This window comes from Chamaea fasciata, unplaced genomic scaffold (genome assembly GCF_029207755.1).
Source record: "Chamaea fasciata isolate MVZ Bird 193981 ecotype frontalis unplaced genomic scaffold, bChaFas1.0.hap1 SCAF_182, whole genome shotgun sequence".
Taxonomy (NCBI): Eukaryota; Metazoa; Chordata; class Aves; order Passeriformes; family Sylviidae; genus Chamaea; species Chamaea fasciata.
The window spans coordinates 47119-70418 of record NW_027094267.1 but is presented as its reverse complement, the minus strand read 5'-3'; the positions used below and the strand labels follow the sequence as shown (position 1 = coordinate 70418).

The window sequence follows — 23300 nt, the reverse complement described above, 5'->3', positions numbered from 1 at the left end:
CTGCTTTTGTCCTATCCCCTTCCTAGGCTTGGTGTACCGGGTTCCTCCAGCCCATGGTGGCTCAGGGCACTCTCCTCTCTGACCAGGCACACTGGTGCTCTCTGGAGCCACTCTGTCCCTTTGTGCCTCAGGCTCATTCTGCAGGTGCCGAAGGTGGCACTTGTTGCCCTTCCCAGGAATTGGAATTACACCGAAAAGATGGTTCCCTGTGAACAAAGCTAGCTTTATTTCAACAATTAGATCAACTCCAGTGTTTGCCTGCACACCGGAGAGAAATGTGGGCGGGACAGAGCAGGGTTTTGACACTGAGGCTGCCTTTGGATCAGCAGGCATTGCCCCAGCAGGAAAGGGCTGTGGTGCACTGCAGCCTGCCCTGGATCCTGCCTGTCCTGCTGCTCAGGAAGCACTTTCAGCGGTGTGGTATGCACGCATGTTGTAGTCAATCCAGTGATAGAAGTGCCGAGTGGAGATGTAGATTCCAGGCTGCTTTGGTCTGGCGCAGCCTTCTCCCCAGCTGGTTATGCCGACAACCCACCAGTACTCGGCGGTGTTGTCCTTGCACATGAGAGGACCACCACTGTCGCCCTGCAAGAGAGCAGAGAGGATTAAGGTGGTGTTGAGTGGCCCCTGCCAGCACCGGGGCTGTCTCCTCTTCTCTCACAGCCCCTGCCAGAACTGTATTCCAGGCAGAGGAAGGCTCTCCTCAGAGGCTGGAGCCTCCAGAGCCTTGGCTGTGAATGGCTTGGGGTCCTGTAGGGTAGGGCTCTCTGTGTCCTCTCTGCACAAGGCAGGAGTCCTGGATGTGCAGAGCATGGATGTTTGGCACCCGGATCTCTGCGCTGCCGAGAGCGCTAGCTGGGCTTTCTGGGCTTTCTGGCACAAGGGGGGCACTGGGCAAGTAGGAGTGGATGGGGAGTGTGTAGGAAGCCCCCCCCCCCCCCCCCCCCCAGCAGCTGGGGGGGAGCTGGGGCTGGGAGGGTGACCGGGAGAACTGGCCGGGGCAAAGCAGACCCTGGGCTGTGTTTGGGCAGCGCTGCCAGGGCTGCTGGTGCTGCTGGGGGCTGAGAGGCTCGTGACACATTCATACCTGGCAGGCGTCGATGGCGCCCTGTGGGTAACCAGCACACAAGTTGTAGGGGTGGACTTGCCCTGCATACCAGTCACTGCTGTTGCAGAGCTGGGAATTGATGAGCTGGACCTTGGCCTCCTGCAGGCGACCACGTGAACCTTGAGCTGTGAGCAGAGAAAGCAATAAGCCCTCAGCACCCCCATGTCAGTTCTCCTTCCCCGTCTGAGGGGAATCCCTGTCCCTTGGGCACGGCTTTCCCTCCGCAGAGGCGCTAGGGCACGGTGTCCCTGCTTCCCGCCTTTGGGGAGCAGGCCAGGCCCATCTCTGCACCGGGCTACGTCCTTCAGCCTGGCTTTGGACTCTGCTGTGAGGAAGCCCAAACCCTCTCCCCACTGCACTTAGCTGGAACTCACATCTTGCAGTGGTGGAACCCCAGCCAGCGATCCAGCAGTTGTTGAGCTTTGAGACTTCTAGGGCGGGGTCAGCCAGACAGGCCAGCTGGATGTAGGCGCTGCACTGGACAGAACCGTCCAGTTGCAGCAGGGCAATGTCGTAGCTGAAGTCGGCACGCTTGTAGTAGGGGTGAACCACCACCTGCTTCACGTTGCGAACTACGGCCCCAGGGCCCGGCTGAGTGAACTTGGTAGCTCCAAGCACCACATACAGCATGCTGATGTCACTGGAAAGAAGATGGAGAGAGGGCTGAGAGGGAGCAGAGCCATGTACCACAGCAGCCCAGCAGCTGCCTCTCTTCTGCTTGGCAAGGCAGAGAGGGAGCAGTGCTCTGGCAGGTGTGAGTGCCCTCACACACATGAGGCTGGGGGAATGTCGAGCTGGAGGCCGCTAGGAAGCCTTGGCACAAGCCCAGGCTTCTCCTGAGCAGTGTGGCAGCTGGACTGCCTGAGAGGAAAGGGGACGGGAGTAGCAGGTGGTGGCTGCTGACAGGGCACCTGCTGGTGTAGCGAGGGTGTCCCCATTCCCTGGTCTGCCTTACTCAAACTTGTCGAAGCAGTGGGCCGCCGTGAGGACCCAATCTGCAGTGATGAGGGACCCTCCACACCAATGACCCAGGTTCGGTGAAAGGGGATGTTGGATGCTGACGATCCAGGGCCAGGATGCTTCCAGAGCGCCTACTCCACCCACAATGCGTGTCATGCCAAAGTCGTAAGCTTCGTTGCCGGTGGAATAAGTCATGGGGTAGTAGTCAGGTTGCGGAGCGCGGAGGCCGCAGGAACCTCTGCAAGCAGAAAGTCATTTCCATGCTGCTGCGTGGCCTGCTGTGGCTCAGGCTGAAGCTCAGCCCTGTGCCCTCCCCACAAGCGTTTGCAGGCCCAGCAGGCCAGGGAAGCCCATGGGATGTTTGTCTGTCCAAGGAACGGAGGCTTCCCCATGGTGGGTAGGAAGCTGTGGTCCAGCCACGGGGGACAGGCGGGTCCCCTCCAGGGAAGGCCCCAAGTGTTGCCACGGCTCCCTCCCAGGGCCTGGGGCCACTTACCCGCAGGGGTACTGTATGCCGTGGGCCAGCGCGGCCACGGTCAGCAGGACGAGGAGGCCGAGCCGATTCATGGCTGCCAGAGGCACGTGTCAGCTGCAAGCACTGAGGGCTCCGTGCAGCAGCACAGCCACAGCCGCAGTGCCCGGCAGCAGCCGCGCTGCCCGTGGTGGCCCCGGCCCCGGGGCTGATGTCACTGAGGGCTGGGTTCCGTGTTTGGGGCGCTGTGGGGGCCTGTGCAACCGGGGCCCACTGGGGGAGGGGCAACACCGAATCCATGGGCCGTGGAATGGTTTGGGGTGGAAGGGACCTTGGAAATCACATAGCTCCGACTTCCTGCCATTGGTAGGGATGGATAGTTTGTACTGGAGAAGTTTGCTCAGAGCCTGGCTCAGAAGCTGTCGTTGGACAATTTGAGGGAGGATGGGACATTGAAGTACAAAGTCTTTATCAACAGGACCTGACTGAGGCAGGAACCAGAGCTCTTGATCAAAGGTTGGCCTCTGCGTGAACCTTCCAACCAAATGTTGTCGAGATCCGCTCATCGGCAAAACGTGGATTTGCCTTTCGCTAATCAGAAACTGGACAAGGCCACATCTGGCCTTCTTTTGGGATGTAGGATCACAGACAACTTCCTTGGTTCCTCCTGGAGTCCTCCAAGGCCTGGGGAGCATCCCAAGAGGAGAAAAAAACCAGATGATCCTGCACTAGAAGTCCTGGTAGCTTGTTTATTCAACAGCATAAAGATGGGCCTCTCTCGCAGCCCAGTCAGAAACCTCACTGCCTGGAGGGGAAGGCACCTGCAGGGTTTCCCAGTTGCTGGCAGTGGTTCTCCAGTCCTTCACTGTGACTGACACTGGCTTCCCCCCCCGTTGATGGGCAGACCTGCATGATGGTCAAGGATTAGGGTAACTTGTGATGTGTCTCCCTTCATCACTGTAGGCAGTCTTTTACAGTAACGATTAGATGCATTGCTTAGCTTATCCTTTTCCCATTCTTTGCGGTTTTGAATTACAGTAAGTTGCATTTATTCCTGAAGTTGGTGTCTGTGTCTTCTGTGCTGACTTTGCCTACATGAAAAACAGGCATCCGCAGCTGCTCTGGGCAACCCATGCCAGTATGTCTGCAGCCTGACAGTCAAGAATTTCTTCCCAGTATCTCATACGAAGCTACCCTCTGTCGCTGTAAAGCCATTGCCCTTGTCCTTTGAGGACCTGCCCTTGTAAGAAGGGCTGCTCTCTGCTGCTTTCTTTAGGCCCCTCTTCTTGCAGGATGAGGCTGTGCAGTCTCTGAGGCCAGCAGCTGCTGAGGAATCCATTTGGGGCAGGGAGCTGGTTGTGCAGCTGCAGTGCCAGCTGCAGATTGAGCTCTGGCTGGTGGGAGTCTGGGACCAGAGACTGCCACCCTTTGCATGACAGAGGGCACAGGGAGCTGTGGCACAGGCCAGGGATTTGAACGGACCCTGAGTGCTGCAGCAGGGGCCGGTGGCTCTTTCTGGAATGTGACATCTGCGAGTCTGCTGGGGGAATGAATCCTGAGGTTGAATGGGTACGGATACCCGCTCTGACTGGCTGAGAGTGGTGTGGGTAGGGAATCAAACGGGTCACCCATCAGCTTGTTGGAGTCACCTGTGCCTCTGGAATGGTCACACAGGGGAGATTCCTCAGCATTTTGGCAGCCCAGATGGGACCTAAGGACAGTACTGCTGGAGCCTCCGTCCTGAAGAGCAGCTACTGGTGAGTTCACCTGGGACCTTTAGAGCAGGAAGGAGCCACGGGAGGAGTGTTATAATTCCATGTGCAGAGTCTGTGTAAATTATAAGCGTGGAATTGAGCCTCTCTATTGCTGTGGCATTTGCCGCAGATTCGGTGAAGTCGTGGGTAGTGGGTGGAGAAGGTGTGCGCAGCATGAGCGGTGTGAGGTGGCCACAGAGGAGTTGTGGAGGCCCCCGTAAGTTGTGAGGTAGAGGGGCTCGAGTCTCTGCTTGAAGGCTTTTGCAGACAGGCACAGGGAGAACCTTGTGTCCCTCATGCCGCACAATGGGTGCCAGAGCACACACAGAAGGGGGTGGAAATCCCTTCTTGGCACGCAGAAGAGGGCTTCACATGCACCAAGGTGTTTGACGTGGTGGGAAATATCCCTGTTTTAGGTGAGGACGTGTCTGTGGCCAAAGTTGTAGAGAACTGGGAGAACTTCTTAATGGGCAGCAGAATTTTGCACACTAAGGTTGTGCCAGGATGATGGGGCAGCTCGAAGCTTGTCTCCCCTCTGGGCAGGGTAATGACCATCCCCAACCCTGAGTGACACTCTTGGACTCAGTGTCTTTAGTGAGCGGGCAGCCCCTGAAATTTACTTCAGTAAATATTTGAAGAAGCTTATGCCAGGCTGGCAGGGGCAAGTACAGATGTGGGATGATTGCTCTCAGCACAGCCCACCTTGATTAATACAAAGGGAAGAATGCCACATGCCGTGAGACAGGACTCCATTTGCCTGGAACCCAAGAAGAATATCCAGAAGCAGACGGAGTGACACCTAGCCCAAGGCATTTTGAAGCCTTCCATTAATGCGGGCGTTCAGAGCTGCAACGGCTAGCTCGGTCCTGAACACGCATTAATTGGTACAGCTCCGGTTCCTTCTTGCTGTGTGAGCCCTGGCCCTCAGGTAGAAGTGTGGCTCCGGCGTGGAAGACAGGCAGACTCTCACGTGGGTGACAAGATAGGTTGATTGCTGCCAGCTGGCCAGGTGAAAAATGACTTCTCTGGGCTCTCCTTGACCTTAAGTACCAGGGGTGTGGAGAGGGGCAGGGATTAGCCCAGGACCAATACCATGGGGGGTGGGAGTTACCAGGACAAAAAGACAGTACGCAGGGCATCTGATACACGCTACAGGGCGGAGAAGTCATAGGCTCTGCCAATCACCCCAGCCCCCCACCAGAGTCTGGGCAGGGTTGCAGGGAGATGGACAGGAGCCACAACTAGGGAAAAACCAAAGGGGTTGGAACACGGGGTAATCTGGAACAAACCATTCTACGTAAAGTTGCAAAGCAATAATTTTCACACCGCAACATTCCAGTATATTTAGAAAGTCAGTGTTCACTTGCCTTCACCTGGAAAAGACAGCAACTGCCTTCAACAACTGTCTTCCCCGTGGCATGAGGCTGTCATTTTTTTCTTTGCCCGTCCCACCGCCCCAAATATTGAGGTTTGATTGAAAAGAGTATAAATTCTGGGGCAAATTTGTACAGTTTGTAGAGGATTTGTTAATTAGTGAGTCGAGATAAGAAGGTTCTTGCCCATCCTGTGGTGCTTATGTGCAGCACTCAGACAAGGAAGCACGGCAAGCTGCAGTTTGTGTCTGTGCAGCTGGATCTTTGACTGCTCCTTCTCTCCGTTTGCCAGACTTACACAGCAACCTCATCTTCCTTGACTCCTCCCTGTCTCTGCCTTTGTCTCCTCCCAAATTTGGAGCCAAGCCCAGGGATCTTTTTCCCATGGCTCCCAGGCTTGGCCCTCCCTGCCTGTGAACAGCCTCGGTGTTGCAGCTGCTGTTGGCCCACTCACTTTGGCCTTCCATGGCATTCCCGGTGTGCTCTCCTACTGTTTCTGCCAGGTTCCTCTCCCCAGAATGAGCCCAGCTCTTCCTTTGAGTATCTGTGAAGTGTGACCGCCCAGCACATCAGTCCCCCTTTACTACCTGTGAACTCTGGCTCTGCCTTAGGGCACTGGTGACGGGCCTTAAGCTTTAGCTTTCCTAGTTTCAGATTCTGTGCTGCTTAGGGGTGTAGTTCTGAGCCTCGCATTAAGTGCTAGTAGGCTCTTTTCATAGAGTAAGTAGACAAACAAATCCTTTTCCTGCTGAGGACCAAGGACAACTTTCAGGCCAACAGCATAAACAACAGCGGACTGAAGAGAGAAAACAAGAAGGATGAGACCCCACAACCCGAAGCTGCAATTGGACAATTAAACCCCAATATGCAAATGGACCAAAACTTAATAAAACCTTAAGATCTTGTGACCCGGCAGCCATTTTGTGGCCATTATTTGTCCAACTTGTGGATAGCCCTGATCAGGCTCCTGTCCTGGCCAAGGTGGATTCTGGAGGCCTTTCAAGAAATACCTACTTCCTTTTTTATCTCTGTCCAATCTCTGTTTCAGGTCAGCCCTCCCAAGCCATCACTGGCAGTCCACTCAGGAGGCAGGAGCTTCCCTTGTCATGCTTGGGACTGTCTCTGGTCTGTTCTCTTTGCCCAAGCCTACACCAGGCCCTAAATCATCAGCCCACGGGCATTTGAGCACTGTCCCCAAGGTGTCTGCTTTTGTCCTATCCCCTTCCTAGGCTTGGTGTACCGGGTTCCTCCAGCCCATGGTGGCTCAGGGCACTCTCCTCTCTGACCAGGCACACTGGTGCTCTCTGGAGCCACTCTGTCCCTTTGTGCCTCAGGCTCATTCTGCAGGTGCCGAAGGTGGCACTTGTTGCCCTTCCCAGGAATTGGAATTACACCGAAAAGATGGTTCCCTGTGAACAAAGCTAGCTTTATTTCAACAATTAGATCAACTCCAGTGTTTGCCTGCACACCGGAGAGAAATGTGGGCGGGACAGAGCAGGGTTTTGACACTGAGGCTGCCTTTGGATCAGCAGGCATTGCCCCAGCAGGAAAGGGCTGTGGTGCACTGCAGCCTGCCCTGGATCCTGCCTGTCCTGCTGCTCAGGAAGCACTTTCAGCGGTGTGGTATGCACGCATGTTGTAGTCAATCCAGTGATAGAAGTGCCGAGTGGAGATGTAGATTCCAGGCTGCTTTGGTCTGGCGCAGCCTTCTCCCCAGCTGGTTATGCCGACAACCCACCAGTACTCGGCGGTGTTGTCCTTGCACATGAGAGGACCACCACTGTCGCCCTGCAACAGAGCAGAGAGGATTAAGGTGGTGTTGAGTGGCCCCTGCCAGCACCGGGGCTGTCTCCTCTTCTCTCACAGCCCCTGCCAGAACTGTATTCCAGGCAGAGGAAGGCTCTCCTCAGAGGCTGGAGCCTCCAGAGCCTTGGCTGTGAATGGCTTGGGGTCCTGTAGGGTAGGGCTCTCTGTGTCCTCTCTGCACAAGGCAGGAGTCCTGGATGTGCAGAGCATGGATGTTTGGCACCCGGATCTCTGCGCTGCCGAGAGCGCTAGCTGGGCTTTCTGGGCTTTCTGGCACAAGGGGGGCAATGGGCAAGTAGGAGTGGATGGGGAGTGTGTAGGAAGCCCCCCCCCCCCCCCCCCCCCCCAGCAGCTGGGGGGGAGCTGGGGCTGGGAGGGTGACCGGGAGAACTGGCCGGGGCAAAGCAGACCCTGGGCTGTGTTTGGGCAGCGCTGCCAGGGCTGCTGGTGCTGCTGGGGGCTGAGAGGCTCGTGACACATTCATACCTGGCAGGCGTCGATGGCGCCCTGTGGGTAACCAGCACACAAGTTGTAGGGGTGGACTTTCCCTGCATACCAGTCACTGCTGTTGCAGAGCTGGGAATTGATGAGCTGGACCTTGGCCTCCTGCAGGCGACCACGTGAACCTTGAGCTGTGAGCAGAGAAAGCAATAAGCCCTCAGCACCCCCATGTCAGTTCTCCTTCCCCGTCTGAGGGGAATCCCTGTCCCTTGGGCACGGCTTTCCCTCCGCAGAGGCGCTAGGGCACGGTGTCCCTGCTTCCCGCCTTTGGGGAGCAGGCCAGGCCCATCTCTGCACCGGGCTACGTCCTTCAGCCTGGCTTTGGACTCTGCTGTGAGGAAGCCCAAACCCTCTCCCCACTGCACTTAGCTGGAACTCACATCTTGCAGTGGTGGAACCCCAGCCAGCGATCCAGCAGTTGTTGAGCTTTGAGACTTCTAGGGCGGGGTCAGCCAGACAGGCCAGCTGGATGTAGGCGCTGCACTGGACAGAACCGTCCAGTTGCAGCAGGGCAATGTCGTAGCTGAAGTCGGCACGCTTGTAGTAGGGGTGAACCACCACCTGCTTCACGTTGCGAACTACGGCCCCAGGGCCCGGCTGAGTGAACTTGGTAGCTCCAAGCACCACATACAGCATGCTGATGTCACTGGAAAGAAGATGGAGAGAGGGCTGAGAGGGAGCAGAGCCATGTACCACAGCAGCCCAGCAGCTGCCTCTCTTCTGCTTGGCAAGGCAGAGAGGGAGCAGTGCTCTGGCAGGTGTGAGTGCCCTCACACACATGAGGCTGGGGGAATGTCGAGCTGGAGGCCGCTAGGAAGCCTTGGCACAAGCCCAGGCTTCTCCTGAGCAGTGTGGCAGCTGGACTGCCTGAGAGGAAAGGGGACGGGAGTAGCAGGTGGTGGCTGCTGACAGGGCACCTGCTGGTGTAGCGAGGGTGTCCCCATTCCCTGGTCTGCCTTACTCAAACTTGTCGAAGCAGTGGGCCGCCGTGAGGACCCAATCTGCAGTGATGAGGGACCCTCCACACCAATGACCCAGGTTCGGTGAAAGGGGATGTTGGATGCTGACGATCCAGGGCCAGGATGCTTCCAGAGCGCCTACTCCACCCACAATGCGTGTCATGCCAAAGTCGTAAGCTTCGTTGCCGGTGGAATAAGTCATGGGGTAGTAGTCAGGTTGCGGAGCGCGGAGGCCGCAGGAACCTCTGCAAGCAGAAAGTCATTTCCATGCTGCTGCGTGGCCTGCTGTGGCTCAGGCTGAAGCTCAGCCCTGTGCCCTCCCCACAAGCGTTTGCAGGCCCAGCAGGCCAGGGAAGCCCATGGGATGTTTGTCTGTCCAAGGAACGGAGGCTTCCCCATGGTGGGTAGGAAGCTGTGGCCCAGCCACGGGGGACAGGCGGGTCCCCTCCAGGGAAGGCCCCAAGTGTTGCCACGGCTCCCTCCCAGGGCCTGGGGCCACTTACCCGCAGGGGTACTGTATGCCGTGGGCCAGCGCGGCCACGGTCAGCAGGACGAGGAGGCCGAGCCGATTCATGGCTGCCAGAGGCACGTGTCAGCTGCAAGCACTGAGGGCTCCGTGCAGCAGCACAGCCACAGCCGCAGTGCCCGGCAGCAGCCGCGCTGCCCGTGGTGGCCCCGGCCCCGGGGCTGATGTCACTGAGGGCTGGGTTCCGTGTTTGGGGCGCTGTGGGGGCCTGTGCAACCGGGGCCCACTGGGGGAGGGGCAACACCGAATCCATGGGCCGTGGAATGGTTTGGGGTGGAAGGGACCTTGGAAATCACATAGCTCCGACTTCCTGCCATTGGTAGGGATGGATAGTTTGTACTGGAGAAGTTTGCTCAGAGCCTGGCTCAGAAGCTGTCGTTGGACAATTTGAGGGAGGATGGGACATTGAAGTACAAAGTCTTTATCAACAGGACCTGACTGAGGCAGGAACCAGAGCTCTTGATCAAAGGTTGGCCTCTGCGTGAACCTTCCAACCAAATGTTGTCGAGATCCGCTCATCGGCAAAACGTGGATTTGCCTTTCGCTAATCAGAAACTGGACAAGGCCACATCTGGCCTTCTTTTGGGATGTAGGATCACAGACAACTTCCTTGGTTCCTCCTGGAGTCCTCCAAGGCCTGGGGAGCATCCCAAGAGGAGAAAAAAACCAGATGATCCTGCACTAGAAGTCCTGGTAGCTTGTTTATTCAACAGCATAAAGATGGGCCTCTCTCGCAGCCCAGTCAGAAACCTCACTGCCTGGAGGGGAAGGCACCTGCAGGGTTTCCCAGTTGCTGGCAGTGGTTCTCCAGTCCTTCACTGTGACTGACACTGGCTTCCCCCCCCGTTGATGGGCAGACCTGCATGATGGTCAAGGATTAGGGTAACTTGTGATGTGTCTCCCTTCATCACTGTAGGCAGTCTTTTACAGTAACGATTAGATGCATTGCTTAGCTTATCCTTTTCCCATTCTTTGCGGTTTTGAATTACAGTAAGTTGCATTTATTCCTGAAGTTGGTGTCTGTGTCTTCTGTGCTGACTTTGCCTACATGAAAAACAGGCATCCGCAGCTGCTCTGGGCAACCCGTGCCAGTATGTCTGCAGCCTGACAGTCAAGAATTTCTTCCCAGTATCTCATACGAAGCTACCCTCTGTCGCTGTAAAGCCATTGCCCTTGTCCTTTGAGGACCTGCCCTTGTAAGAAGGGCTGCTCTCTGCTGCTTTCTTTAGGCCCCTCTTCTTGCAGGATGAGGCTGTGCAGTCTCTGAGGCCAGCAGCTGCTGAGGAATCCATTTGGGGCAGGGAGCTGGTTGTGCAGCTGCAGTGCCAGCTGCAGATTGAGCTCTGGCTGGTGGGAGTCTGGGACCAGAGACTGCCACCCTTTGCATGACAGAGGGCACAGGGAGCTGTGGCACAGGCCAGGGATTTGAACGGACCCTGAGTGCTGCAGCAGGAGCCGGTGGCTCTTTCTGGAATGTGACATCTGCGAGTCTGCTGGGGGAATGAATCCTGAGGTTGAATGGGTACGGATACCCGCTCTGACTGGCTGAGAGTGGTGTGGGTAGGGAATCAAACGGGTCACCCATCAGCTTGTTGGAGTCACCTGTGCCTCTGGAATGGTCACACAGGGGAGATTCCTCAGCATTTTGGCAGCCCAGATGGGACCTAAGGACAGTACTGCTGGAGCCTCCGTCCTGAAGAGCAGCTACTGGTGAGTTCACCTGGGACCTTTAGAGCAGGAAGGAGCCACGGGAGGAGTGTTATAATTCCATGTGCAGAGTCTGTGTAAATTATAAGCGTGGAATTGAGCCTCTCTATTGCTGTGGCATTTGCCGCAGATTCGGTGAAGTCGTGGGTAGTGGGTGGAGAAGGTGTGCGCAGCATGAGCGGTGTGAGGTGGCCACAGAGGAGTTGTGGAGGCCCCCGTAAGTTGTGAGGTAGAGGGGCTCGAGTCTCTGCTTGAAGGCTTTTGCACACAGGCACAGGGAGAACCTTGTGTCCCTCATGCCGCACAATGGGTGCCAGAGCACACACAGAAGGGGGTGGAAATCCCTTCTTGGCACGCAGAAGAGGGCTTCACATGCACCAAGGTGTTTGACGTGGTGGGAAATATCCCTGTTTTAGGTGAGGACGTGTCTGTGGCCAAAGTTGTAGAGAACTGGGAGAACTTCTTAATGGGCAGCAGAATTTTGCACACTAAGGTTGTGCCAGGATGATGGGGCAGCTCGAAGCTTGTCTCCCCTCTGGGCAGGGTAATGACCATCCCCAACCCTGAGTGACACTCTTGGACTCAGTGTCTTTAGTGAGCGGGCAGCCCCTGAAATTTACTTCAGTAAATATTTGAAGAAGCTTATGCCAGGCTGGCAGGGGCAAGTACAGATGTGGGATGATTGCTCTCAGCACAGCCCACCTTGATTAATACAAAGGGAAGAATGCCACATGCTGTGAGACAGGACTCCATTTGCCTGGAACCCAAGAAGAATATCCAGAAGCAGACGGAGTGACACCTAGCCCAAGGCATTTTGAAGCCTTCCATTAATGCGGGCGTTCAGAGCTGCAACGGCTAGCTCGGTCCTGAACACGCATTAATTGGTACAGCTCCGGTTCCTTCTTGCTGTGTGAGCCCTGGCCCTCAGGTAGAAGTGTGGCTCCGGCGTGGAAGACAGGCAGACTCTCACGTGGGTGACAAGATAGGTTGATTGCTGCCAGCTGGCCAGGTGAAAAATGACTTCTCTGGGCTCTCCTTGACCTTAAGTACCAGGGGTGTGGAGAGGGGCAGGGATTAGCCCAGGACCAATACCATGGGGGGTGGGAGTTACCAGGACAAAAAGACAGTACGCAGGGCATCTGATACACGCTACAGGGCGGAGAAGTCATAGGCTCTGCCAATCACCCCAGCCCCCCACCAGAGTCTGGGCAGGGTTGCAGGGAGATGGACAGGAGCCACAACTAGGGAAAAACCAAAGGGGTTGGAACACGGGGTAATCTGGAACAAACCATTCTACGTAAAGTTGCAAAGTAATAATTTTCACACCGCAACATTCCAGTATATTTAGAAAGTCAGTGTTCACTTGCCTTCACCTGGAAAAGACAGCAACTGCCTTCAACAACTGTCTTCCCCGTGGCATGAGGCTGTCATTTTTTTCTTTGCCCGTCCCACCGCCCCAAATATTGAGGTTTGATTGAAAAGAGTATAAATTCTGGGGCAAATTTGTACAGTTTGTAGAGGATTTGTTAATTAGTGAGTCGAGATAAGAAGGTTCTTGCCCATCCTGTGGTGCTTATGTGCAGCACTCAGACAAGGAAGCACGGCAAGCTGCAGTTTGTATCTGTGCAGCTGGATCTTTGACTGCTCCTTCTCTCCGTTTGCCAGACTTACACAGCAACCTCATCTTCCTTGACTCCTCCCTGTCTCTGCCTTTGTCTCCTCCCAAATTTGGAGCCAAGCCCAGGGATCTTTTCCCCATGGCTCCCAGGCTTGGCCCTCCCTGCCTGTGAACAGCCTCGGTGTTGCAGCTGCTGTTGGCCCACTCACTTTGGCCTTCCATGGCATTCCCGGTGTGCTCTCCTACTGTTTCTGCCAGGTTCCTCTCCCCAGAATGAGCCCAGCTCTTCCTTTGAGTATCTGTGAAGTGTGACCGCCCAGCACATCAGTCCCCCTTTACTACCTGTGAACTCTGGCTCTGCCTTAGGGCACTGGTGACGGGCCTTAAGCTTTAGCTTTCCTAGTTTCAGATTCTGTGCTGCTTAGGGGTGTAGTTCTGAGCCTGGCATTAAGTGCTAGTAGGCTCTTTTCATAGAGTAAGTAGACAAACAAATCCTTTTCCTGCTGAGGACCAAGGACAACTTTCAGGCCAACAGCATAAACAACAGCGGACTGAAGAGAGAAAACAAGAAGGATGAGACCCCACAACCCGAAGCTGCAATTGGACAATTAAACCCCAATATGCAAATGGACCAAAACTTAATAAAACCTTAAGATCTTGTGACCCGGCAGCCATTTTGTGGCCATTATTTGTCCAACTTGTGGATAGCCCTGATCAGGCTCCTGTCCTGGCCAAGGTGGATTCTGGAGGCCTTTCAAGAAATACCTACTTCCTTTTTTATCTCTGTCCAATCTCTGTTTCAGGTCAGCCCTCCCAAGCCATCACTGGCAGTCCACTCAGGAGGCAGGAGCTTCCCTTGTCATGCTTGGGACTGTCTCTGGTCTGTTCTCTTTGCCCAAGCCTACACCAGGCCCTAAATCATCAGCCCACGGGCATTTGAGCACTGTCCCCAAGGTGTCTGCTTTTGTCCTATCCCCTTCCTAGGCTTGGTGTACCGGGTTCCTCCAGCCCATGGTGGCTCAGGGCACTCTCCTCTCTGACCAGGCACACTGGTGCTCTCTGGAGCCACTCTGTCCCTTTGTGCCTCAGGCTCATTCTGCAGGTGCCGAAGGTGGCACTTGTTGCCCTTCCCAGGAATTGGAATTACACCGAAAAGATGGTTCCCTGTGAACAAAGCTAGCTTTATTTCAACAATTAGATCAACTCCAGTGTTTGCCTGCACACCGGAGAGAAATGTGGGCGGGACAGAGCAGGGTTTTGACACTGAGGCTGCCTTTGGATCAGCAGGCATTGCCCCAGCAGGAAAGGGCTGTGGTGCACTGCAGCCTGCCCTGGATCCTGCCTGTCCTGCTGCTCAGGAAGCACTTTCAGCGGTGTGGTATGCACGCATGTTGTAGTCAATCCAGTGATAGAAGTGCCGAGTGGAGATGTAGATTCCAGGCTGCTTTGGTCTGGCGCAGCCTTCTCCCCAGCTGGTTATGCCGACAACCCACCAGTACTCGGCGGTGTTGTCCTTGCACATGAGAGGACCACCACTGTCGCCCTGCAACAGAGCAGAGAGGATTAAGGTGGTGTTGAGTGGCCCCTGCCAGCACCGGGGCTGTCTCCTCTTCTCTCACAGCCCCTGCCAGAACTGTATTCCAGGCAGAGGAAGGCTCTCCTCAGAGGCTGGAGCCTCCAGAGCCTTGGCTGTGAATGGCTTGGGGTCCTGTAGGGTAGGGCTCTCTGTGTCCTCTCTGCACAAGGCAGGAGTCCTGGATGTGCAGAGCATGGATGTTTGGCACCCGGATCTCTGCGCTGCCGAGAGCGCTAGCTGGGCTTTCTGGGCTTTCTGGCACAAGGGGGGCAATGGGCAAGTAGGAGTGGATGGGGAGTGTGTAGGAAGCCCCCCCCCCCCCCCCCCCCCCCAGCAGCTGGGGGGGAGCTGGGGCTGGGAGGGTGACCGGGAGAACTGGCCGGGGCAAAGCAGACCCTGGGCTGTGTTTGGGCAGCGCTGCCAGGGCTGCTGGTGCTGCTGGGGGCTGAGAGGCTCGTGACACATTCATACCTGGCAGGCGTCGATGGCGCCCTGTGGGTAACCAGCACACAAGTTGTAGGGGTGGACTTTCCCTGCATACCAGTCACTGCTGTTGCAGAGCTGGGAATTGATGAGCTGGACCTTGGCCTCCTGCAGGCGACCACGTGAACCTTGAGCTGTGAGCAGAGAAAGCAATAAGCCCTCAGCACCCCCATGTCAGTTCTCCTTCCCCGTCTGAGGGGAATCCCTGTCCCTTGGGCACGGCTTTCCCTCCGCAGAGGCGCTAGGGCACGGTGTCCCTGCTTCCCGCCTTTGGGGAGCAGGCCAGGCCCATCTCTGCACCGGGCTACGTCCTTCAGCCTGGCTTTGGACTCTGCTGTGAGGAAGCCCAAACCCTCTCCCCACTGCACTTAGCTGGAACTCACATCTTGCAGTGGTGGAACCCCAGCCAGCGATCCAGCAGTTGTTGAGCTTTGAGACTTCTAGGGCGGGGTCAGCCAGACAGGCCAGCTGGATGTAGGCGCTGCACTGGACAGAACCGTCCAGTTGCAGCAGGGCAATGTCGTAGCTGAAGTCGGCACGCTTGTAGTAGGGGTGAACCACCACCTGCTTCACGTTGCGAACTACGGCCCCAGGGCCCGGCTGAGTGAACTTGGTAGCTCCAAGCACCACATACAGCATGCTGATGTCACTGGAAAGAAGATGGAGAGAGGGCTGAGAGGGAGCAGAGCCATGTACCACAGCAGCCCAGCAGCTGCCTCTCTTCTGCTTGGCAAGGCAGAGAGGGAGCAGTGCTCTGGCAGGTGTGAGTGCCCTCACACACATGAGGCTGGGGGAATGTCGAGCTGGAGGCCGCTAGGAAGCCTTGGCACAAGCCCAGGCTTCTCCTGAGCAGTGTGGCAGCTGGACTGCCTGAGAGGAAAGGGGACGGGAGTAGCAGGTGGTGGCTGCTGACAGGGCACCTGCTGGTGTAGCGAGGGTGTCCCCATTCCCTGGTCTGCCTTACTCAAACTTGTCGAAGCAGTGGGCCGCCGTGAGGACCCAATCTGCAGTGATGAGGGACCCTCCACACCAATGACCCAGGTTCGGTGAAAGGGGATGTTGGATGCTGACGATCCAGGGCCAGGATGCTTCCAGAGCGCCTACTCCACCCACAATGCGTGTCATGCCAAAGTCGTAAGCTTCGTTGCCGGTGGAATAAGTCATGGGGTAGTAGTCAGGTTGCGGAGCGCGGAGGCCGCAGGAACCTCTGCAAGCAGAAAGTCATTTCCATGCTGCTGCGTGGCCTGCTGTGGCTCAGGCTGAAGCTCAGCCCTGTGCCCTCCCCACAAGCGTTTGCAGGCCCAGCAGGCCAGGGAAGCCCATGGGATGTTTGTCTGTCCAAGGAACGGAGGCTTCCCCATGGTGGGTAGGAAGCTGTGGCCCAGCCACGGGGGACAGGCGGGTCCCCTCCAGGGAAGGCCCCAAGTGTTGCCACGGCTCCCTCCCAGGGCCTGGGGCCACTTACCCGCAGGGGTACTGTATGCCGTGGGCCAGCGCGGCCACGGTCAGCAGGACGAGGAGGCCGAGCCGATTCATGGCTGCCAGAGGCACGTGTCAGCTGCAAGCACTGAGGGCTCCGTGCAGCAGCACAGCCACAGCCGCAGTGCCCGGCAGCAGCCGCGCTGCCCGTGGTGGCCCCGGCCCCGGGGCTGATGTCACTGAGGGCTGGGTTCCGTGTTTGGGGCGCTGTGGGGGCCTGTGCAACCGGGGCCCACTGGGGGAGGGGCAACACCGAATCCATGGGCCGTGGAATGGTTTGGGGTGGAAGGGACCTTGGAAATCACATAGCTCCGACTTCCTGCCATTGGTAGGGATGGATAGTTTGTACTGGAGAAGTTTGCTCAGAGCCTGGCTCAGAAGCTGTCGTTGGACAATTTGAGGGAGGATGGGACATTGAAGTACAAAGTCTTTATCAACAGGACCTGACTGAGGCAGGAACCAGAGCTCTTGATCAAAGGTTGGCCTCTGCGTGAACCTTCCAACCAAATGTTGTCGAGATCCGCTCATCGGCAAAACGTGGATTTGCCTTTCGCTAATCAGAAACTGGACAAGGCCACATCTGGCCTTCTTTTGGGATGTAGGATCACAGACAACTTCCTTGGTTCCTCCTGGAGTCCTCCAAGGCCTGGGGAGCATCCCAAGAGGAGAAAAAAACCAGATGATCCTGCACTAGAAGTCCTGGTAGCTTGTTTATTCAACAGCATAAAGATGGGCCTCTCTCGCAGCCCAGTCAGAAACCTCACTGCCTGGAGGGGAAGGCACCTGCAGGGTTTCCCAGTTGCTGGCAGTGGTTCTCCAGTCCTTCACTGTGACTGACACTGGCTTCCCCCCCCGTTGATGGGCAGACCTGCATGATGGTCAAGGATTAGGGTAACTTGTGATGTGTCTCCCTTCATCACTGTAGGCAGTCTTTTACAGTAACGATTAGATGCATTGCTTAGCTTATCCTTTTCCCATTCTTTGCGGTTTTGAATTACAGTAAGTTGCATTTATTCCTGAAGTTGGTGTCTGTGTCTTCTGTGCTGACTTTGCCTACATGAAAAACAGGCATCCGCAGCTGCTCTGGGCAACCCGTGCCAGTATGTCTGCAGCCTGACAGTCAAGAATTTCTTCCCAGTATCTCATACGAAGCTACCCTCTGTCGCTGTAAAGCCATTGCCCTTGTCCTTTGAGGACCTGCCCTTGTAAGAAGGGCTGCTCTCTGCTGCTTTCTTTAGGCCCCTCTTCTTGCAGGATGAGGCTGTGCAGTCTCTGAGGCCAGCAGCTGCTGAGGAATCCATTTGGGGCAGGGAGCTGGTTGTGCAGCTGCAGTGCCAGCTGCAGATTGAGCTCTGGCTGGTGGGAGTCTGGGACCAGAGACTGCCACCCTTTGCATGACAGAGGGCACAGGGAGCTGTGGCACAGGCCAGGGATTTGAACGGACCCTGAGTGCTGCAGCAGGAGCCGGTGGCTCTTTCTGGAATGTGACATCTGCGAGTCTGCTGGGGGAATGAATCCTGAGGTTGAATGGGTACGGATACCCGCTCTGACTGGCTGAGAGTGGTGTGGGTAGGGAATCAAACGGGTCACCCATCAGCTTGTTGGAGTCACCTGTGCCTCTGGAATGGTCACACAGGGGAGATTCCTCAGCATTTTGGCAGCCCAGATGGGACCTAAGGACAGTACTGCTGGAGCCTCCGTCCTGAAGAGCAGCTACTGGTGAGTTCACCTGGGACCTTTAGAGCAGGAAGGAGCCACGGGAGGAGTGTTATAATTCCATGTGCAGAGTCTGTGTAAATTATAAGCGTGGAATTGAGCCTCTCTATTGCTGTGGCATTTGCCGCAGATTCGGTGAAGTCGTGGGTAGTGGGTGGAGAAGGTGTGCGCAGCATGAGCGGTGTGAGGTGGCCACAGAGGAGTTGTGGAGGCCCCCGTAAGTTGTGAGGTAGAGGGGCTCGAGTCTCTGCTTGAAGGCTTTTGCACACAGGCACAGGGAGAACCTTGTGTCCCTCATGCCGCACAATGGGTGCCAGAGCACACACAGAAGGGGGTGGAAATCCCTTCTTGGCACGCAGAAGAGGGCTTCACATGCACCAAGGTGTTTGACGTGGTGGGAAATATCCCTGTTTTAGGTGAGGACGTGTCTGTGGCCAAAGTTGTAGAGAACTGGGAGAACTTCTTAATGGGCAGCAGAATTTTGCACACTAAGGTTGTGCCAGGATGATGGGGCAGCTCGAAGCTTGTCTCCCCTCTGGGCAGGGTAATGACCATCCCCAACCCTGAGTGACACTCTTGGACTCAGTGTCTTTAGTGAGCGGGCAGCCCCTGAAATTTACTTCAGTAAATATTTGAAGAAGCTTATGCCAGGCTGGCAGGGGCAAGTACAGATGTGGGATGATTGCTCTCAGCACAGCCCACCTTGATTAATACAAAGGGAAGAATGCCACATGCTGTGAGACAGGACTCCATTTGCCTGGAACCCAAGAAGAATATCCAGAAGCAGACGGAGTGACACCTAGCCCAAGGCATTTTGAAGCCTTCCATTAATGCGGGCGTTCAGAGCTGCAACGGCTAGCTCGGTCCTGAACACGCATTAATTGGTACAGCTCCGGTTCCTTCTTGCTGTGTGAGCCCTGGCCCTCAGGTAGAAGTGTGGCTCCGGCGTGGAAGACAGGCAGACTCTCACGTGGGTGACAAGATAGGTTGATTGCTGCCAGCTGGCCAGGTGAAAAATGACTTCTCTGGGCTCTCCTTGACCTTAAGTACCAGGGGTGTGGAGAGGGGCAGGGATTAGCCCAGGACCAATACCATGGGGGGTGGGAGTTACCAGGACAAAAAGACAGTACGCAGGGCATCTGATACACGCTACAGGGCGGAGAAGTCATAGGCTCTGCCAATCACCCCAGCCCCCCACCAGAGTCTGGGCAGGGTTGCAGGGAGATGGACAGGAGCCACAACTAGGGAAAAACCAAAGGGGTTGGAACACGGGGTAATCTGGAACAAACCATTCTACGTAAAGTTGCAAAGTAATAATTTTCACACCGCAACATTCCAGTATATTTAGAAAGTCAGTGTTCACTTGCCTTCACCTGGAAAAGACAGCAACTGCCTTCAACAACTGTCTTCCCCGTGGCATTAGGCTGTCATTTTTTTCTTTGCCCGTCCCACCGCCCCAAATATTGAGGTTTGATTGAAAAGAGTATAAATTCTGGGGCAAATTTGTACAGTTTGTAGAGGATTTGTTAATTAGTGAGTCGAGATAAGAAGGTTCTTGCCCATCCTGTGGTGCTTATGTGCAGCACTCAGACAAGGAAGCACGGCAAGCTGCAGTTTGTATCTGTGCAGCTGGATCTTTGACTGCTCCTTCTCTCCGTTTGCCAGACTTACACAGCAACCTCATCTTCCTTGACTCCTCCCTGTCTCTGCCTTTGTCTCCTCCCAAATTTGGAGCCAAGCCCAGGGATCTTTTCCCCATGGCTCCCAGGCTTGGCCCTCCCTGCCTGTGAACAGCCTCGGTGTTGCAGCTGCTGTTGGCCCACTCACTTTGGCCTTCCATGGCATTCCCGGTGTGCTCTCCTACTGTTTCTGCCAGGTTCCTCTCCCCAGAATGAGCCCAGCTCTTCCTTTGAGTATCTGTGAAGTGTGACCGCCCAGCACATCAGTCCCCCTTTACTACCTGTGAACTCTGGCTCTGCCTTAGGGCACTGGTGACGGGCCTTAAGCTTTAGCTTTCCTAGTTTCAGATTCTGTGCTGCTTAGGGGTGTAGTTCTGAGCCTGGCATTAAGTGCTAGTAGGCTCTTTTCATAGAGTAAGTAGACAAACAAATCCTTTTCCTGCTGAGGACCAAGGACAACTTTCAGGCCAACAGCATAAACAACAGCGGACTGAAGAGAGAAAACAAGAAGGATGAGACCCCACAACCCGAAGCTGCAATTGGACAATTAAACCCCAATATGCAAATGGACCAAAACTTAATAAAACCTTAAGATCTTGTGACCCGGCAGCCATTTTGTGGCCATTATTTGTCCAACTTGTGGATAGCCCTGATCAGGCTCCTGTCCTGGCCAAGGTGGATTCTGGAGGCCTTTCAAGAAATACCTACTTCCTTTTTTATCTCTGTCCAATCTCTGTTTCAGGTCAGCCCTCCCAAGCCATCACTGGCAGTCCACTCAGGAGGCAGGAGCTTCCCTTGTCATGCTTGGGACTGTCTCTGGTCTGTTCTCTTTGCCCAAGCCTACACCAGGCCCTAAATCATCAGCCCACGGGCATTTGAGCACTGTCCCCAAGGTGTCTGCTTTTGTCCTATCCCCTTCCTAGGCTTGGTGTACCGGGTTCCTCCAGCCCATGGTGGCTCAGGGCACTCTCCTCTCTGACCAGGCACACTGGTGCTCTCTGGAGCCACTCTGTCCCTTTGTGCCTCAGGCTCATTCTGCAGGTGCCGAAGGTGGCACTTGTTGCCCTTCCCAGGAATTGGAATTACACCGAAAAGATGGTTCCCTGTGAACAAAGCTAGCTTTATTTCAACAATTAGATCAACTCCAGTGTTTGCCTGCACACCGGAGAGAAATGTGGGCGGGACAGAGCAGGGTTTTGACACTGAGGCTGCCTTTGGATCAGCAGGCATTGCCCCAGCAGGAAAGGGCTGTGGTGCACTGCAGCCTGCCCTGGATCCTGCCTGTCCTGCTGCTCAGGAAGCACTTTCAGCGGTGTGGTATGCACGCATGTTGTAGTCAATCCAGTGATAGAAGTGCCGAGTGGAGATGTAGATTCCAGGCTGCTTTGGTCTGGCGCAGCCTTCTCCCCAGCTGGTTATGCCGACAACCCACCAGTACTCGGCGGTGTTGTCCTTGCACATGAGAGGACCACCACTGTCGCCCTGCAAGAGAGCAGAGAGGATTAAGGTGGTGTTGAGTGGCCCCTGCCAGCACCGGGGCTGTCTCCTCTTCTCTCACAGCCCCTGCCAGAACTGTATTCCAGGCAGAGGAAGGCTCTCCTCAGAGGCTGGAGCCTCCAGAGCCTTGGCTGTGAATGGCTTGGGGTCCTGTAGGGTAGGGCCCTCTGTGTCCTCTCTGCACAAGGCAGGAGTCCTGGATGTGCAGAGCATGGATGTTTGGCACCCGGATCTCTGCGCTGCCGAGAGCGCTAGCTGGGCTTTCTGGGCTTTCTGGCACAAGGGGGGCACTGGGCAAGTAGGAGTGGATGGGGAGTGTGTAGGAAGCCCCCCCCCCCCCCCCCCCCCAGCAGCTGGGGGGGAGCTGGGGCTGGGAGGGTGACCGGGAGAACTGGCCGGGGCAAAGCAGACCCTGGGCTGTGTTTGGGCAGCGCTGCCAGGGCTGCTGGTGCTGCTGGGGGCTGAGAGGCTCGTGACACATTCATACCTGGCAGGCGTCGATGGCGCCCTGTGGGTAACCAGCACACAAGTTGTAGGGGTGGACTTTCCCTGCATACCAGTCACTGCTGTTGCAGAGCTGGGAATTGATGAGCTGGACCTTGGCCTCCTGCAGGCGACCAGGTGAACCTTGAGCTGTGAGCAGAGAAAGCAATAAGCCCTCAGCACCCCCATGTCAGTTCTCCTTCCCCGTCTGAGGGGAATCCCTGTCCCTTGGGCACGGCTTTCCCTCCGCAGAGGCGCTAGGGCACGGTGTCCCTGCTTCCCGCCTTTGGGGAGCAGGCCAGGCCCATCTCTGCACCGGGCTACGTCCTTCAGCCTGGCTTTGGACTCTGCTGTGAGGAAGCCCAAACCCTCTCCCCACTGCACTTAGCTGGAACTTACATCTTGCAGTGGTGGAACCCCAGCCAGCGATCCAGCAGTTGTTGAGCTTTGAGACTTCTAGGGCGGGGTCAGCCAGACAGGCCAGCTGGATGTAGGCGCTGCACTGGACAGAACCGTCCAGTTGCAGCAGGGCAATGTCGTAGCTGAAGTCGGCACGCTTGTAGTAGGGGTGAACCACCACCTGCTTCACGTTGCGAACTACGGCCCCAGGGCCCGGCTGAGTGAACTTGGTAGCTCCAAGCACCACATACAGCATGCTGATGTCACTGGAAAGAAGATGGAGAGAGGGCTGAGAGGGAGCAGAGCCATGTACCACAGCAGCCCAGCAGCTGCCTCTCTTCTGCTTGGCAAGGCAGAGAGGGAGCAGTGCTCTGGCAGGTGTGAGTGCCCTCACACACATGAGGCTGGGGGAATGTCGAGCTGGAGGCCGCTAGGAAGCCTTGGCACAAGCCCAGGCTTCTCCTGAGCAGTGTGGCAGCTGGACTGCCTGAGAGGAAAGGGGACGGGAGTAGCAGGTGGTGGCTGCTGACAGGGCACCTGCTGGTGTAGCGAGGGTGTCCCCATTCCCTGGTCTGCCTTACTCAAACTTGTCGAAGCAGTGGGCCGCCGTGAGGACCCAATCTGCAGTGATGAGGGACCCTCCACACCAATGACCCAGGTTCGGTGAAAGGGGATGTTGGATGCTGACGATCCAGGGCCAGGATGCTTCCAGAGCGCCTACTCCACCCACAATGCGTGTCATGCCGAAGTCGTAAGCTTCGTTGCCGGTGGAATAAGTCATGGGGTAGTAGTCAGGTTGCGGAGCGCGGAGGCCGCAGGAACCTCTGCAAGCAGAAAGTCATTTCCATGCTGCTGCGTGGCCTGCTGTGGCTCAGGCTGAAGCTCAGCCCTGTGCCCTCCCCACAAGCGTTTGCAGGCCCAGCAGGCCAGGGAAGCCCATGGGATGTTTGTCTGTCCAAGGAACGGAGGCTTCCCCATGGTGGGTAGGAAGCTGTGGCCCAGCCACGGGGGACAGGCGGGTCCCCTCCAGGGAAGGCCCCAAGTGTTGCCACGGCTCCCTCCCAGGGCCTGGGGCCACTTACCCGCAGGGGTACTGTATGCCGTGGGCCAGCGCGGCCACGGTCAGCAGGACGAGGAGGCCGAGCCGATTCATGGCTGCCAGAGGCACGTGTCAGCTGCAAGCACTGAGGGCTCCGTGCAGCAG

The 23300-nt window shown here is 56.2% G+C and overlaps 4 protein-coding genes across 4 annotated transcripts; all 4 read right to left on the bottom strand.

Moving 5' to 3' along the window:
* Nucleotides 1–396: 396 nt before the first annotated feature.
* Nucleotides 397–2635, bottom strand: LOC136304799 (acrosin-like). The gene is made up of 5 exons (XM_066208244.1): nucleotides 2565–2635; nucleotides 2064–2306; nucleotides 1483–1748; nucleotides 1088–1233; nucleotides 397–585 (listed from the first exon to the last, which is right to left on the bottom strand). The coding sequence occupies exons 1-5, from the start codon at nucleotides 2633–2635 to the stop codon at nucleotides 397–399; spliced, it is 915 nt and encodes a 304-aa protein (XP_066064341.1).
* Nucleotides 2636–7266: 4631 nt separating this feature from the next.
* LOC136304798 (acrosin-like) lies at nucleotides 7267–9507 on the bottom strand. The gene is made up of 5 exons (XM_066208243.1): nucleotides 9437–9507; nucleotides 8936–9178; nucleotides 8355–8620; nucleotides 7960–8105; nucleotides 7267–7455 (listed from the first exon to the last, which is right to left on the bottom strand). The coding sequence occupies exons 1-5, from the start codon at nucleotides 9505–9507 to the stop codon at nucleotides 7267–7269; spliced, it is 915 nt and encodes a 304-aa protein (XP_066064340.1).
* Nucleotides 9508–14138: 4631 nt separating this feature from the next.
* On the bottom strand, nucleotides 14139–16379 carry LOC136304797 (acrosin-like). Its single transcript, XM_066208241.1, has 5 exons — nucleotides 16309–16379; nucleotides 15808–16050; nucleotides 15227–15492; nucleotides 14832–14977; nucleotides 14139–14327 (listed from the first exon to the last, which is right to left on the bottom strand). Exons 1-5 carry the CDS (start codon nucleotides 16377–16379, stop codon nucleotides 14139–14141), a joined length of 915 nt encoding a protein of 304 aa, XP_066064338.1.
* A 4631-nt stretch (nucleotides 16380–21010) lies between these two features.
* LOC136304796 (acrosin-like) lies at nucleotides 21011–22877 on the bottom strand. The gene is made up of 5 exons (XM_066208240.1): nucleotides 22684–22877; nucleotides 22445–22465; nucleotides 22082–22347; nucleotides 21702–21841; nucleotides 21011–21199 (listed from the first exon to the last, which is right to left on the bottom strand). Exons 1-5 carry the CDS (start codon nucleotides 22875–22877, stop codon nucleotides 21011–21013), a joined length of 810 nt encoding a protein of 269 aa, XP_066064337.1.
* Between the last annotated feature and the right edge of the window lie 423 nt (nucleotides 22878–23300).